The following is a 14,736-nucleotide window of genomic DNA, read 5'->3' as shown; positions in this document are numbered from 1 at the left end:
ATTCCAATTGACTAAAAATTCAATCATTATATCTAATACATTATTCAAATGGATAAAAATAAAAAATATATATGAATATTTGTTTAAAACTCGCCTAAATATTTACGAATATCTATTACACATATCAATAAACCTTGAGTCTTAAATATTACATTCATTTCAAAATACGCGATAGCATGAATTCATTTGTTTTTAATGTTGTTGCCAACTTTATTTATTAAGTCCTTAATCAGTTCTTTCTCAATGCTTCTACAAATTCAAAATAGAAAACTTAGAAGATTACACATTAAAAATTTATCAATTTGATTTCTCGGTTACCGCTTCAATAAAACTGAATTCTAAACTACGCATATCAAAAACTGAAACGCGGCGAAGGCGCTGCCAAATGCATCGCGCTACCATGTGAAATTGCGTAAATATTTGTTGTTGCAAATCACAACTAAATTAAGTTATTTATTAGGCAAACAAGTTGGGACTTAAATTGTGCCACGGCCAGGACTGGGGGCAATGACAAAAACTCATTGGAATTGGATCCACGACCGAAGACAAGAATAAACTACAGAATGTACGTTGCTATTTGTTGTTGCTGTGTGGTTGTGTGTGTTGTTGCTGTTGTTATTTTTCTTGGATTAATTGTGTTGTTGTTGGTTTACAACTCGTCCTTCTTGGGCGCCGCTTCTTCCTCCTCCTCGCTCTCCTCAGCGGGCTCGGCATCGGCAACCTCGCCGTTGGCATCGAGGAACTTGACAAAGTCATCTAAGGTCCTGTCCAGGTTGTAGTCGATGACCTTGTTGTCGTCCTTACGGAAGTATTTGATAGTTGGGAAGGATGAGATCTTGATGTTCTCCAGCTCATTGGCAGTGGAGTCCATCTTGGCAATGACAATGTCGGCATTATCCTTGTATTTCTCAGCCAGCTGATCGTAGATGGGGGCCAGCTGCTTGCAGTGACCGCACCATGGTGCATAGAACTCAACCAGCACAGACTTGCTCTTGTCCAAGGCAACGCTCTCGAAATTGCTCGAGACGAGCACCTTGACGGGCTGTTTGTCCCAATCTTCAGGCAGCTCCTGTGACAGCAGATGCTGCTTCAGTTTACCGTCGAGGAACTTCTTGAGGAATGCCTCAATCGACTCGGGTGTCAGATCGGCTGATTCGGGCTTGTACTTGGCCATATCCTCCTCCAGCTTGATCAAGCGAATAGTGGGCACCTCCTCTTTGTTCATGCCGAAGAACTCAAAGATGCGAGTATGATCCTCCTCATCAGATGAGATGGTAACAAACAGAATGTCCTCGCGGTATTTCTTGGCAATCTCCTTCAATGGATCAACATGGGCCTCAATGTGGCCAGCCTCCTTGGACACGAAGAACAACAGATGCGATTTGATGGAGCCGCCGAAGATTTTGGATGCCGACTCATGGTTGAAGTCCACAATCAATGGCAGGGATTGCACCTGAGCGAATTTCTTAAGGCTCTCCTCACTCAGCTCGCCCTCGAACACCGATTTCTTCTCATCGAATGGCTTGAACAGCACGACACCATTGTCCTTGGATTCGTATTTGGCAATCACATCGGCATTGCTGCTGATACCAAAGACAAACGAGTCCAATGCGTTGGCGGCCTTAGTGAAGATCTTGGCCTCCGCCGACTCCACATCCTTGAAGAAGCCAATGATGGCAATTTCATTGTCCTTCAGGAACTGCTCGGCTTCGGCAACGCTGGTCAAATCCTTGGCTGGTGGGCCAGTCTTCTTGGTCACCCAGGCAATAATGTCAGCGGCCTGACGTCCACCATTGTACTCCACGGGCGAGCCACTGCGGAAGAACTTCAGCGTGGGATAGCCACGCACTTGGTACTGCTCGGCCAGCTCACCCTCAACGGTGGCATCGACCTTGGCCAGCTTAATGGGCGACTCCTTCTCTGCCAGCTGTTGGGCGGCCTTGGCATACTCGGGCGCCAGTGCCTTGCAATGACCACACCAGGGTGCATCTGCAACAAAAATTAAACAAATATTACAAAATAAGTAAATATTTCACACATTTATTCAAGTAAAAATAAATTGAAAATTGTTGATAAATAGTTTAGAGCGTGTCTAGTTTAACTATTACGATGCACTCTGAAACTAAACAGACCGTTAAATTTCAGTTTTTCAATGTAAGCTCAAGCAATTAATAAATCTATTATAAATAGCAAATATTTATGTAGATATGTAGAGTACTTCAGATACATATATCAATCTCGCTTAAGCGAAGCGTTCGCATGGAAAATCGAATTGTCGCAAATGTGTGGGTGTTGGGCGGGCGTGGTGGGGTATTTTTCACGCCAGATTTAACATGGAACAGCAGCTGTTGCATATTATGCAAATTCCACGTGTTGAGTTGTGAAGAGCTGCAATTTTATACGCATATGGCGGAACACAGAGAGAGAGAGAGAGGGAGAGAGATAAATATAGAAAGACAATGACATAATGCGAGTTGACAACGTCTTACACTCTCTTATCTGCGGCTTAAGCTGACGTGGCCTTGGTAAATGGTCAAATGAGCGTAAAAGTTGCACAGATAAGATTTGCAAGGTGAATCAGGGAGGCATTATCTGTTCGTGGTCAAGTATTGGATCTGCTGACGTTGCCAGATTTGTGCGTTTTTGAAACGTAGCGTAAACACACACACATGAACTGCTGGCATAAACAAACCGCAGACAGGGCCGCCGCCATATTGATGCATTGTACTGTTTAGCACGCGCTCAAAGCGCAACAACAATAAAAGCAACAGAAACAGAGAGCGAATACAAAATAAAGAGTTGAATGAACTTCTGCCGCTGCGCAGGCGCGATCGCATTAAGCAGCGGCGTACGGTGTTAAAAAGGGCAAGGCAGAATAGAAAGCAGCGCAAAAGAGACAGAGATTCTTGACGGAATAGCGGCGAAAAGTTGTTTAGCTAACCCAGTTTCAAGCGACAGTTGCCTGACAACTTTTTTCTATTCTAAAACCATATTGATGAAGCGGATGTAAGAAACTAAGCAGCGAGTAGGCGGAATATAGCCACGCCCGGAACAACGCAACAGAGTTGCATTGCCGTGTTGATAAAACTGAGACATATGGAAATAGAAACTGTTCCGACCTTATCTCGGTTTGAGGACGCCGCGCGGACCCAAGAAGCCAAAGATAAGAGCAGGAACGCAGCGTCAGCTTCAGCTGGCAAACACCAACCGCGCTGACCCTGTTGGGAAATGTGCCGAAGAATAATCTTCACTGATTATGATGACGCGCAACTTTTGCTTAGCACTTTAACATTTAAAAACTTACGCGCAACAAATGCCAGCACAGCTGTCGGCTCGCTTGCGCACAGGTGCTGGCACATTGCGTGCAAGAGGGATGGTCGTATGCAAGGAGAGAGTAACGACAAAAGTAATGAAAGATAGGCAAGGAGAGGGCAGAGCGCAAGCCAATATCCGCAAAATCATCGATATGCGATAAACGATTAAATGTGAAAACAAAAAAAATATATATACAAATGAATTTTCTCTCACAACTAAAACTTCTGTTCTCTTCCCGCCTTCACAAGCCAAAGGAAGCTTGCCAACTAGCAACAACAATCCGACTGGTGGCTAAACTGCCACGCAGACATATCTTGTTTCGGAGCATCACGCTGGGGGCTTGCTCACAAAAGACCACGTAGCCCCTTGGCGATTTTCATGAATCACCATGAAGCGGCAGCGGTTTAGCGGCCGGTACGGCACATTTTATTTATGTAAATTATGTTGCAAATGAATACTCACAGAACTCGACGAGCACAAATTCGTTGTCAGCAATCACTTGTTTGAAATTGTCCACCGTCGCTACGATGACACCCTCCTCCAGTTTAATATCAGCGGCCGCCACGTAGGACGCCGCGAGTAGTGCACAGATTAGGAATTTCATCGCGGGCACTTAATATTTAGTATATATAAATGCCTATTTGTAGGTAGAAGTCTATCACACAGACACACACTAGCGCAACTCTAAAGACAAAAAATGTCTACCGTACAAGTTGCAAGCCAAATTCCAAATGAAATCGTCTACGTCCAAGCGACAGAACATTGGCTCCAAATATGTATCGAGTTGTTCGGAATAAGTTCGATTACACGAATCACTGAACTAAAAGAACGACTGTGACTCATTTAGTTCATATATATTTTATGTTATGTTGTTGGCTTAACATTGCGCTGAACTGTTAACAATGGCGAAGAAAAGCTGCGATATTTGAATTAATTGTTCCTTTTTTTTCTATAAATACGGAAATCGTTGCGGCTGTATCGACATAAAACGCACTGTTCCTCTCGATTTAAGCAACAATACTACAAAACAATGCATGTACAATAAACCTGTCGGCACGTAGAAATTAAACAAAAATAGACTAATGTAATAAAAACGTATTATCTAGTACGTTATCTGTTTATATAAAATAACAAAAGGAGCTGAAGAGTATTGCCATGCATATACTATAGAATTCAAAAATTCCTCATAACAATAAAGGTTTTTTATAAGCTTGCAACTGTTCATACAAATAGTACACTGACAAAAAATACACTAATCGAATACTTTCACTGGGATCCACAGGCAGCTAATTGCTCTACACATTGCATAATTATTTTGGAAAGAATCTCTGATGTTTGCGCAGAGCTGAAAGGCTTGTCAATGGGCGGAACATGTACGAACAAGGTCCGCTTGGAATCCACGTCTAAGGATTTTAAATAGATATAGCCGCAGAGGAAGCCGCCAGCATTTTTGGACGCCTTCGTGGCCTCCAGAGCCTTATTGTTGACTGTTCGCGCCGGGGCCACACACTCATCACAGGTTAAGTTTACAGCCTCCACAATCTTATCAACGTTCAGGCCGCAGCGCAGAACATTTGCGTTTCCATTGTAAGGCAGGCAGCAAGTGCTTTTGCTGAGATATTGGCCCGCATTATCGGGTCGTCGAAACTGATGATTATAGGCGAGTTTCTCCACATAAACGCATTTGGCCACGCCAGAGACACCTACATGCACGACCAGCTGCGACGAATGTGGGGGAATGATGTCAGCGGCGCTCAATTAAATCGAATATATAAATGCTTGCCTCTGGCTGCCGCTGCCAAATTTCTGTTACTGCCTCATCTACGGCCGCATATTCCACTGGCACCATTATTTTCTCCAGCTGGTAGTCGGTGCCCTCGTAGCTAAGCAGCTCGGGCAGCAGTTGCACAGCCTCCCAGCTGGCGTTGACCTCTTCATGGCCCACGAACGGACCAAATCCAGTGACCACAATTAGTTTACGCTCCGTCGACGACATTGTAAACACTGCCGCCCACTACAGCAGAGGGTATTGCGCATACTTATGCATGCACATGTATGTGTGCTTGCCCGTCTACCCTTCCTCAGCTAACTTTCTTGGTAACCAGTGTTTGAAAATAGCAAATTAGGCACAGTACGGTGATAGCATACGACGGTCATCAAAATAATCAAATGAACTCAAGCAAATAAACTGAAGCAAACGCTTCATTTACATAGGTAGGCATTTAATTACAAATAACTCGCTGGAACTCATTAATTCCCTTGTGTAGTTAGTGTTCGTAAACACAGCTGACACAGAGCAGTGCTGTACAATCTTGTGCTCACTGTCTCGCGGTACCAAAACAACCCTGTCCAAACAAGCGCATGCCAGCCCTGCTTGGGCGCAAATGCACAAAGAAACCCAGACAAGTGTTTTAGTGCTCAACAAATATTAAACTGAAAGTTTAGTAAAAGCGAAGGACAAAACCAACAATGCTGGCCTAAAGAGAGAGACACTTAATATAAACCCACATTTACAACACATTCCGCACGCGCAAGCCGTGCATAAACACGACCAGGAAAAGGGCCGACGTATTCAAAGTTCCAAGCCGAAATCAATAAAAAATTTCTTGACACTTGGGGCCGGGCCGCACTGGAAAATAAAAGCAGAACAAACACGGCATAGTTGTCATCAAACATTTTACGCAAAGAATTTGTGAGTATTTCGTCGGTGTTAGGCTAATCTAATCTGTTCTGACCAAAGTCACCGACGTGGTCGACTCACACTAAAATATTTGAACTTTGTACATTAAGTATTCATATTGCAGGGGCGGTTATATAGGCTGAACGCAGAGGCAGAGGGGAGGCAACGGCACCTGTCGCGATTCCCAAGAAGCGCCCCGATTAAACTTTAAAGGTTTTACTAGTGTGGAGGACAGGAGCTCATCATGTTGTCGCGCCTGCAAGATTTTCTGACACGCCATCGACGTAAATTCGTTGTAACTGGGGTTCTGGTGGGAGGCACCATCTATGCGGCACGTTATGCGCAGCGCAAGCTCGTGGAGTATCAGGAGCGGCAGGCGCGCGAGTTCTTCGAACGTTCGCGACGTATGCACCATTTCGAGTCGACGGAACGTACCTGCAATCAGGTGATACTGGGCATGGGCGAGGAAATGTGCCAGGCGGTGTTACACGAGTGCAGCACGGACGAGCTGCTCGAGCAGCTGCGCCAGAACCCTACCAACAAACTGGAGCTGTGGGAGCAAATGAAAATTGTATCATTCACGCGGCTGGCTACCTTTGTGTATGCCTCCTCGATGCTGGTCATTGCGCTGCGTGTCCAGCTCAACCTGCTGGGTGGCTACATCTATCGGGATATTATGACGGAACAGCGGCAAATAACCGACGAACTAAAACAGCAATACTTGTCCCTGATACGCCACTTCATCACGCACGATGGCATCAGGGATCTGGCGCGATTTATACGCAGTCAAGTGGTGGAAGTGCTCAAGTCAATGCCGCTGACGCGTCAACTGACTTTGGCCGATACGGAGCAGATATTCTGGTCACTGCAAATGTCCATCAATGGCGACACACGAAACGATCCCAACTCCAAGATGAGTAAGTACCTGCTGCCAGATCTAACCCGCCTGCAGGAGAGATTCAATTGCTCCCCGCTGCTGCAGCAGATGTACAACGAGACGCTTGATCTGCTCGAGAGTGAGGATTGCGTTGGCGTGTGTGCGCATAACGTGAGTCGCGGCTTTGTGCTCAGTTGTGATGCCATTGCGGAGTCCATGGGTGACACACTGCAACATTTGGCGCCCGGTGAGCTGCAGCAGCAGCAGCCCATTAATGGCCAGAGCAAACAGAGCAACAACAACAATCTGCTGGACGTTAATAGAGTGCTAGTCGCGCTGGCCAAACTAATACCCATTATCAGTGGACTTACATCGCACGGCTACGACAGCTCTGCGCGGCCACACAATCTGCCCACCCAGTTGCTTAGCTTCTATGTGGTATCCGAAAAATCGAAAATGTTGGGCGCGAATGTTTACGAGACCTTTAGCTCTGGCTAAGCTATAGCCACAATAGATATAAATAGTCTAAGCTAAAGACAATTGCAACTAAGATTATATTATAGACGTCTATTTTTAAAGAGGAACATATTTGAACTTTAAAGGGAAAACAAACAGTGTGTTATGTGTGTGTATGTATATCTTATATTTGTACTATACCTAAGTCTTAGCTAAGTCAAGAGTATTCAATTGAAAATTTGCGTAAACCTGCTCTTCGCAGTCTAGTATAAGTGATGTGAATTTAACTCAATATACAAAACGATCAACGTGAAGGCCTTTCAAATTAAGTATCTTAATGGAATAGTAATTAACAGCAAAATTTTATAATAAATTCAACAAATTATATATTCGAATATTACACTTTTTTGGGAATAACTATAAAGAAAAAGGGCTCAGCTTGGAATAGCTCTACTTGAAATTCGAATGTAATTTCGAGAGCGAACATTTAGCTAGTACACAAACCAACATGTTCAACATCAAATGGGGTGGCGCAAAAAAAAACCGCCCTATGCCTTGTATTGATAAGGCGCGCAGTCACCGACAGCTGTCGACGTCTCAGCCGCGGCGTCGCTTGTTTATTTGATTGCTCATTCTCAGCGTGGCCCTATCGCTCTCTCGCTCTCTCTCTGTCTGTCTGTCTGTCATCTATAACTTTCAAAGAGCGCGAGCAGCGCATGCGCCTCAAGTTCCAAACAAATTGCACAGTTATAGACATGCTGCATGAATACTTCAATAATGTTAAAGCATCTTTTAGGCGCAACGGTGACCTAAGCATAAAATCTGCTCATTAATGTTATTGAACATAAAAATCTGGGTACACTGGCGCGGCTTAATGAGTGGCATCTTTGCCCGCTCTCGCTCGCATCCCGCTCTTAGACTCACTCTCTCTCTTTCTCTCTCTCCGTCGCTCTTGCCTACTGCGGCTGCTGCCCAGCTGTCTGGTTGAAGTCTAATTATTATGTACATTGGCGGCGCAGTTGCAAAAGTTACGTGAAAACGTAAAGGACGAAAGGCGCGCCTTCTTCTGCTACGGCGTGTGTATGCTCGCTTGTGCGTGTGTTTGTTTGTAGGGTGTTGTGCAAATAGAAAAACAACATCAAGAAATGTACAGAAACGTGCAAAATATGTTAAGATTAAGCAAAGATCGTGGCTTTCATTAACTAGAACCAAACCAAAACCTGTGCTAAGCCAAACAAAAGTCGCATCAAACAGCAATTGTGTAAGTTGAGTTGTAAACCTAATACAAAAGGCTATTAGAAAACAGTTAATGACCTTTGAGGTTAAATGTTTTGCTTAACCTACAAGCTATAATGTTAAACAACGGTATTATTGATTAAGACAAAGCAAAAAGCCATTTACTCACGCACACATGACGCAGCCAGACACATGTGCGTGTGTGCTACCGTTACCGTTAGTTCCCACAGCTGAAGGGGTGAGTGAGTCGCCAGTCTCCAACAGAACTCGGATTGCAAGTGACCAAGTTTATTTATTCTGCTATGCCCAAAGCTGCCTATGTTGCACTTTGCTGGCGTTGCCACTGGCAGGGGAAACCCCCATACTGTAAACGGGAGAGCGGGCGCCATAAATTGTGCGTAAGCCGCATTGTAATTATGCTCACATGTGCGACTGTGTGTGTGTGTGTGTGTGTGTGTGTAAAGCTAAAAATATAAGCGTATTACAAAACACATACACACACGCTATACACAAAACTAACAGGCCTAAAACGGAAGCCTGTTTCCCCATTTGATTATTTGCCTTTCAGACCTCCCACAGGCGGCAGAGTCGAGTGCGACAACGTGCAAAGTACAGACAACAAAAGGGACACTCACCATGCCCCATAGAATATTTATACGACAACAATGCATGCAAGTCAAGAGTTGGCCGTCTATATGCATATTGACACACTAAATGCAGGGTATCAAGTGCCCTGACAATGGGCCGCACACAAACCACACACGAGCTGCAACTTAATACAAATAAATATAAATTGAGCGAGCTTTGGAGCAGGTGTTTTTGCGGGGGGCTAATTGCCGCTGCAGTTAAAAATAGGGCTTCCAATTGGAGCAATTAGGAAATGACATGACATATCGAAACAGCTGCCAGGATTAGAGTGAAATGCCATGGCTGTTAAGGATTTGATGTGCAAACAAATTTCTCTGTTTTCAATTTTATCCTCAAAAATGTCACTCTTTTTAATTAGACCAAAAACTGGCAGTTGTTAGGTCTTCATCTAGACAGATCGGTGCCTAACATATCTTTGGCAGATAAAAGCTATGTTTATACTTTATTGCTTGTGTGTTCCAAGTTCTTAGAAATGAATAAATATGGGCATTTCGTTAAAATGTTTTTGGTTTTTTTCTTTTCTCTCTTTTCCTATGTTTGTAGTTACAAGCGAGAATTCCATAAGCTGATTAGATGGGTGCAAACGTGCTGAAAATGTTTTGCTTTAGGCGTTTCTTATCAAATTTGGGCTTGAAATTTCAAATTGTATAGTTACGATTAGAGCTGGGCGAAAAATCGAACGCGTAGAGTGGAACTGCGAAACAAATAAATTAGAAAACAGAGGGGAGCCTACAATACCTGTTAGTAAAAGGCATCGTTCTAGTATCTACAATCATCAGCCACCAGAAAGCAGAAATCACCCTGACACACACACACACTCACACTAACACATAGACGGGAACATATTTACGAACGAACATGGTCTATGTATATATCCCTTCCTTTGTATGCGACATGCCACTAAAGTCCTACTTTTGCAACATGAATGAATGGCTATAACTACATTTTTGATGAGTGTGGAGTTGCTTGGTTTCTGGGCCTGGGCAATATTCTTCGTCTTCGTCTGTGTGGCCTGTCAAAACCGTCAAAACGTGCGATAGACAAGCAGACAAGAGCCTCCCCCTCTCCCTTGCCATACTCGCCCAACTTACTCGAGTGCCTCGCCACAACAACCCCCAACACGGAATGCAGCCCACTGCAACCCCAACAACTCGTTGCAACCGCAGGCTAGAGCATACAGTCAGCCTCGAAAGAAATATGTAAAATAGTGCCGTTACTGACGTTTGATAGACGGATGGATGGCTGGTTGGTGGTCTGAATGGATGGCCAGAACGCAGCTTGGGGTTTGCCTCTGATTAGTTCAACGACTTTTATTGCTCAATGCCTGTAATGAAGCTGCATAAGCTGTTCCGTATCCGGGCAAAGCCCTGCTCTGCCACTGTAATTAGTTGCCCGCGGGGTGACTCATAAAAAGCTAAAGCTTTCGCTTTATCTAGCCATAGTTTCTTTTATTGCGCATACGCCCCGTTGCTTTATTTGGCACATCTCCTCGAGGCAGCTGGGACGGACAGACAAATCGAGAGTTATTTACTCGAGAGTGCCGCTAAGGAAGACAGAAATCCAGACGGACATTGCTTTGGCCTGATCAGAACTCGAAATCCCTAACAGAACTCATTATGCCCTCTTTTACTGTAGGGTATGAAGTAATACGGATATAAGTCCCGGTTGGTTAAATGATAAAAATGCGTTAAATGAAGCGTGCAAAATCATGACTGTTGTTCGCCTAAATAGAAAATAATATTAGCTTAGACATTTTGTACTTAATTAAAGTTCGTCTAGAACATATCTAGAACTCAGCAGGAAATTTACTTAATTCAAGAACGAGTTCGCCGCATTTCTCTCAGTGTAATTTTCAGTCCCTCCAATTGGGCGCTAAAATGCGAGTTCATTGCATAAAATTTACATACTGCTGAGGATTTGCCCCATCTATAGGAAATTTTTAAAATTTATATATACATATTTGTAGCTTGAAGCACCTGGGGGAAATTTGAACACAGACAGATACACTCCCAGGTTTCTGTCAGCTGTAACGACATGGAAACTGCCAGCTAAGGGCAGTATATTAGAATTATCATAAGGTCTTGAAACGCCCCCCGCCCCCTTTTGTAAATGTGTCATAATTTTGCAGATAACATGACGCAATTGAGTTGATGAAGCGGCGCCAAGCCACGACAACGAGTACCAACAGTTCGACTCGATATACTTTATAGGGCTAAGCACAGTTACTCATGTGAACGCAACCGAACAGCAAGTTGTACTACCATATGACTAAAATAGATCGACAGAGCAGAGCCAGAGCCAGAACCCCGAAACAGAGGTACACAAACGCATCGTATAGCTGACAATACAGATCATTAACATCGGTAATTAGTCGGGAACTGTTGTTATTATAATCGAGCGCTGATCTGTAGTATATATATAAATCATATACGCGTGTATGTAGTTATGTGATTTCTATAATTTCTCAATGTTTACAAACATTTTACAGCAAAATGACCAAGTTAACTGGCTGAGTCGGTGGTAGCCAGTTCAAAGCCCAGCAGTCGGTGACCTAGTTGCAACGAGGAAGGCGGAAACACAGACAGACAGACAGATTAAGTCGGGTGGTGTTGGAGTCGGTGCTAGGAGCGGGGCTGATTTTTCAGAATGCGACGACCAAAAATATCGCTCAAAAAGTATTTCTATTTTACGTTGATCTGTGCGCTGCTCCTGATATTCGGCTTCAATCTCAAGTGAGTTCCCATTAACGAAATGAAGTTCATGTCAGATGTTAACTTATCACAACTTTCAGGGAATATGAGATATGGAAGTCGAACATAACGCGACCCGCCCTGACAGCTTCACAGCAGCAGCAGCAGCAGCAGCAACAACAACAGCAGCAGCAGCAACAACGACATGTCTTTGGCGTGGAAACAAATGAGGTGAAGAGTTGGTCTCTGGAGGAAGCCACCTCGACATACGCTTCAGCGCCGCCGGCTACGCCTGTGCCTGGCCCTGAACAGGCCCAAAATCCGCTGCAGCAGCAGCTGGAGGCTGAGGCGGGCGAGGGGGAGGAGGAGGATCCCTCAGCGGACAAGCGTGGGGAGTTGGCGGCCACAGCCAAGCCCTGGTTCTTTCGCAATGGCGAGTACTATCCCAGGCCCGCAAAAGCCTTCAGCAATCGCAAGGCACGCAAACAGCATGCGCCCAAACTCTTTCCTCACCAGGATCCGCACAGCGATCGCGTCGTCAATCAGCTTATGTATGTGCCGCACAATTACGAGCAGATCAAGTCAAGTGGCAAGCTGAAAACTATCTTGTTGTACAATGGCTTGGGCCCGTGGAATGTGAAAAAGGGTCGCGAGGTCTTCCTGCGCTCCAAGTGTCCCGTGGACACTTGCGAGCTGTCAGCGAATCGGGATCTGGCCAGTGTGGCAGATATGATACTCTATAAGGATAACTATATACCCACGGGCATACGACGGCCCAGCAATCGTAAGCAGGTCAGCATGATGTACTATCTGGAATGTCCATATCACACACAAAACGTCAAGGTGCCAGACGCCATCAACTGGACGGCCACATATAGGTAAGCTTTGGGATTATTTTTCGACCAATTAAATTTTGCTTTTATGTGAAACTCTTAAATGCCTAACTTGGAGGATATATATTGATACACACAAAGTTTACTAATGCAAGAACTTAATTTTCGATCGATTATTCTTATGGAACCATATTATATAGTAGTCCGAATCGAGCAATTCCAAGAGTTTTATAACGATAGCTTTAATTAAGATCAAGCGATTAGAGATCTCTTTCGATACAAATCTAGAATACCTATATCTATAAGGAAAACACTTGACCTTCTTTCCCTTCCTTTCTTTCTAAGACGTGACAGCACTGTGATGGCCCCATATGAAAAATGGCAATACTATGATGTTAAGGTGCAGCAATTGGAACAGGATCACAATTATGCGCTCAACAAGACGAAAAAGGTTGCCTGGTTTGTGTCCAATTGCGGTGCACGCAATGGCAGATTGCAGTACGCACATGAGCTACAAAAACACATTGAGGTAATTATCGGAAAAGTAGACCTTAACTTCTAGAGAATGTCCTGAAGAATGATTCTTCAGCTGTTCCCAGAAGGTATTCAGCTTGTATAATCGGAAGCATTCCATGAAATGAATCTTGATTTCAACTCGGTATATTCTAATCTCTCTAATATTTCATTTTTATAGGTGGATATATATGGCGGCTGTGGGAATTTCAAATGTCCTCGAAGCACCGCTGACAAATGCTTCGACATACTCGACAATGACTACAAGTTCTATTTGGCATTCGAGAACTCCAATTGCAAGGATTATATCACGGAAAAGTTCTTTGTGAATGCGCTAAATCGCAAGGTGCTGCCAATTGTAATGGGCGCCCGACCCGAGGACTACGAGGTGAGTGCTCCACGTCGATCCTACATACACGTCGACGAGTTTGCCTCGCCCAAAGAGCTGGCCGAGTATCTGCATATACTCGACAAGGACGACGAGCTGTACAACTCGTACTTCAAGTGGAAGGGCACCGGTGAGTTCATCAACACGTACTTCTGGTGCCGCGTCTGCTCCATCCTGCACAATGAGGATCAGCTCCGCAAGTCATCCTGGTACACCGATGTCAATGATTGGTGGCGTGGCGCCGGCGTCTGCACCTCGGGCTCGTGGCGGAATTTCAAGGCGCGCATGGATGTGATTAGCGATGAGTGAAATGGGGTCATCGTCCAGATAGTGGACGGCGCGGGTGTCATTACATAATCAAAAAATCCAATACGTGTCGCTATATATATTTAAGTATATATTGTTGTTGTTGTTTTTGTAGGTATGTTTGTACTAATGTGTAAAAACGCGCCTTCGCTTTTAACGAAGAACCGGGTCAGAACCGCGAGTAACGTACTTGTTTTCTAGCTAGAACTAAGTGCAACTAATCGCTTCAAATACAAATACATACATGTATGTATATAGATATATGTGTGCGTGTATTAAGCATGAGCAAATCGAAAATCAAACGAGCATGGGGCAAAAGCCTCGGTATAAATCGAGGAATAAACATGTTCCTTCCAGGATTGATACAACCGCTTACGGACAGTTCAATACAAAGAAAAAAAAGCGCATAGAAACTAGCCTATATATAGACTAAAGATCCCGAGCAGATCATTGTAACATATACAATACCAAATAAATAAGAGAAATTAGCCTAGTTATACAAATGATATGATACTTATGTATATTTCAGTTGTTCAAAGAGCAAGTCCAATTTAGCGCCTAGGCCAAAGACGAAACGGACACACAAATATATGTTCAGTAGCGGAATATATATATATATACATATATATATATATATATATATATATATAAAGTAAGCTGAGCATAGAGCATACATACATATATACGAGTACATATATATATATATAATTATAAATCGTTTTTTAAGCATTTTTGTAAGCAACAAAGTCAAGATACTTTTAATTTGCCTGCTTATAGATAGTTTCGATTTAGAC

At 43.8% G+C, this 14,736-nt stretch overlaps 4 protein-coding genes across 7 annotated transcripts; 2 read left to right on the top strand and 2 right to left on the bottom strand.

The window, feature by feature from the left end:
* Nucleotides 1-185: 185 nt before the first annotated feature.
* LOC115770241 (protein disulfide-isomerase) lies at nucleotides 186-4,028 on the bottom strand. Its single transcript, XM_030715448.1, has 2 exons — nucleotides 3,778-4,028; nucleotides 186-1,989 (listed from the first exon to the last, which is right to left on the bottom strand). The coding sequence occupies exons 1-2, from the start codon at nucleotides 3,917-3,919 to the stop codon at nucleotides 650-652; spliced, it is 1,482 nt and encodes a 493-aa protein (XP_030571308.1). The 5' UTR covers nucleotides 3,920-4,028; the 3' UTR covers nucleotides 186-649.
* A 381-nt stretch (nucleotides 4,029-4,409) lies between these two features.
* On the bottom strand, nucleotides 4,410-5,329 carry LOC115770243 (pyroglutamyl-peptidase 1). The gene is made up of 2 exons (XM_030715451.1): nucleotides 5,099-5,329; nucleotides 4,410-5,034 (listed from the first exon to the last, which is right to left on the bottom strand). The coding sequence occupies exons 1-2, from the start codon at nucleotides 5,309-5,311 to the stop codon at nucleotides 4,582-4,584; spliced, it is 666 nt and encodes a 221-aa protein (XP_030571311.1). The 5' UTR covers nucleotides 5,312-5,329; the 3' UTR covers nucleotides 4,410-4,581.
* Nucleotides 5,330-5,448: 119 nt separating this feature from the next.
* LOC115770242 (peroxisomal biogenesis factor 3) lies at nucleotides 5,449-7,704 on the top strand. The gene is made up of 3 exons (XM_030715449.1): nucleotides 5,449-5,529; nucleotides 5,583-6,007; nucleotides 6,120-7,704. Exon 3 carries the CDS (start codon nucleotides 6,240-6,242, stop codon nucleotides 7,368-7,370), a length of 1,131 nt encoding a protein of 376 aa, XP_030571309.1. The 5' UTR covers nucleotides 5,449-5,529; nucleotides 5,583-6,007; nucleotides 6,120-6,239; the 3' UTR covers nucleotides 7,371-7,704.
* Nucleotides 7,705-8,491: 787 nt separating this feature from the next.
* On the top strand, nucleotides 8,492-14,448 carry LOC115770240 (glycoprotein 3-alpha-L-fucosyltransferase A). Of its 4 annotated transcripts, none has more exons than XM_030715447.1 (5): nucleotides 8,492-8,589; nucleotides 11,701-11,944; nucleotides 12,004-12,780; nucleotides 13,081-13,264; nucleotides 13,430-14,448. In XM_030715447.1, the coding sequence occupies exons 2-5, from the start codon at nucleotides 11,859-11,861 to the stop codon at nucleotides 13,943-13,945; spliced, it is 1,563 nt and encodes a 520-aa protein (XP_030571307.1). In that variant the 5' UTR covers nucleotides 8,492-8,589; nucleotides 11,701-11,858; the 3' UTR covers nucleotides 13,946-14,448. The 4 variants fall into 4 exon arrangements, with proteins under 4 accessions (XP_030571307.1, XP_030571305.1, XP_030571304.1 ...); XM_030715445.1 differs by lacking the exon at nucleotides 8,492-8,589 and adding an exon at nucleotides 11,002-11,529; XM_030715444.1 differs by lacking the exon at nucleotides 8,492-8,589 and adding an exon at nucleotides 11,002-11,575.
* Nucleotides 14,449-14,736: the final 288 nt, after the last annotated feature.

The sequence above is a fragment of the Drosophila novamexicana genome, unplaced genomic scaffold (genome assembly GCF_003285875.2).
Source record: "Drosophila novamexicana strain 15010-1031.04,08,12 unplaced genomic scaffold, DnovRS2.1 tig00004555-arrow-pilon, whole genome shotgun sequence".
NCBI lineage: Eukaryota > Metazoa > Arthropoda > Insecta > Diptera > Drosophilidae > Drosophila > Drosophila novamexicana.
The sequence above is the reverse complement of the archived record's forward strand: the minus strand, read 5'-3'. Positions and strand labels throughout refer to the sequence as shown.

Bases quoted from the DNA above. Each gene is read 5' to 3' on its own strand.
- LOC115770241 (XM_030715448.1), bottom strand. From the start codon at position 3,919: ATGAAATTCCTAATCTGTGCACTACTCGCGGCGTCCTACGTGGCGGCC. The intron at 1,990-3,777 runs GTGAGTATTCAT...TTTTTGTTGCAG, and splicing joins ATTTGTGCTCGTCGAGTTCT to ATGCACCCTGGTGTGGTCAT.
- LOC115770243 (XM_030715451.1), bottom strand. From the start codon at position 5,311: ATGTCGTCGACGGAGCGTAAACTAATTGTGGTCACTGGATTTGGTCCG. The intron at 5,035-5,098 runs GCAAGCATTTAT...CATTCGTCGCAG, and splicing joins TTTGGCAGCGGCAGCCAGAG to CTGGTCGTGCATGTAGGTGT.
- LOC115770242 (XM_030715449.1), top strand. From the start codon at position 6,240: ATGTTGTCGCGCCTGCAAGATTTTCTGACACGCCATCGACGTAAATTC.
- LOC115770240 (XM_030715447.1), top strand. From the start codon at position 11,859: ATGCGACGACCAAAAATATCGCTCAAAAAGTATTTCTATTTTACGTTG. The intron at 12,781-13,080 runs GTAAGCTTTGGG...TTTCTTTCTAAG, and splicing joins AACTGGACGGCCACATATAG to ACGTGACAGCACTGTGATGG. The intron at 13,265-13,429 runs GTAATTATCGGA...TCATTTTTATAG, and splicing joins AGCTACAAAAACACATTGAG to GTGGATATATATGGCGGCTG.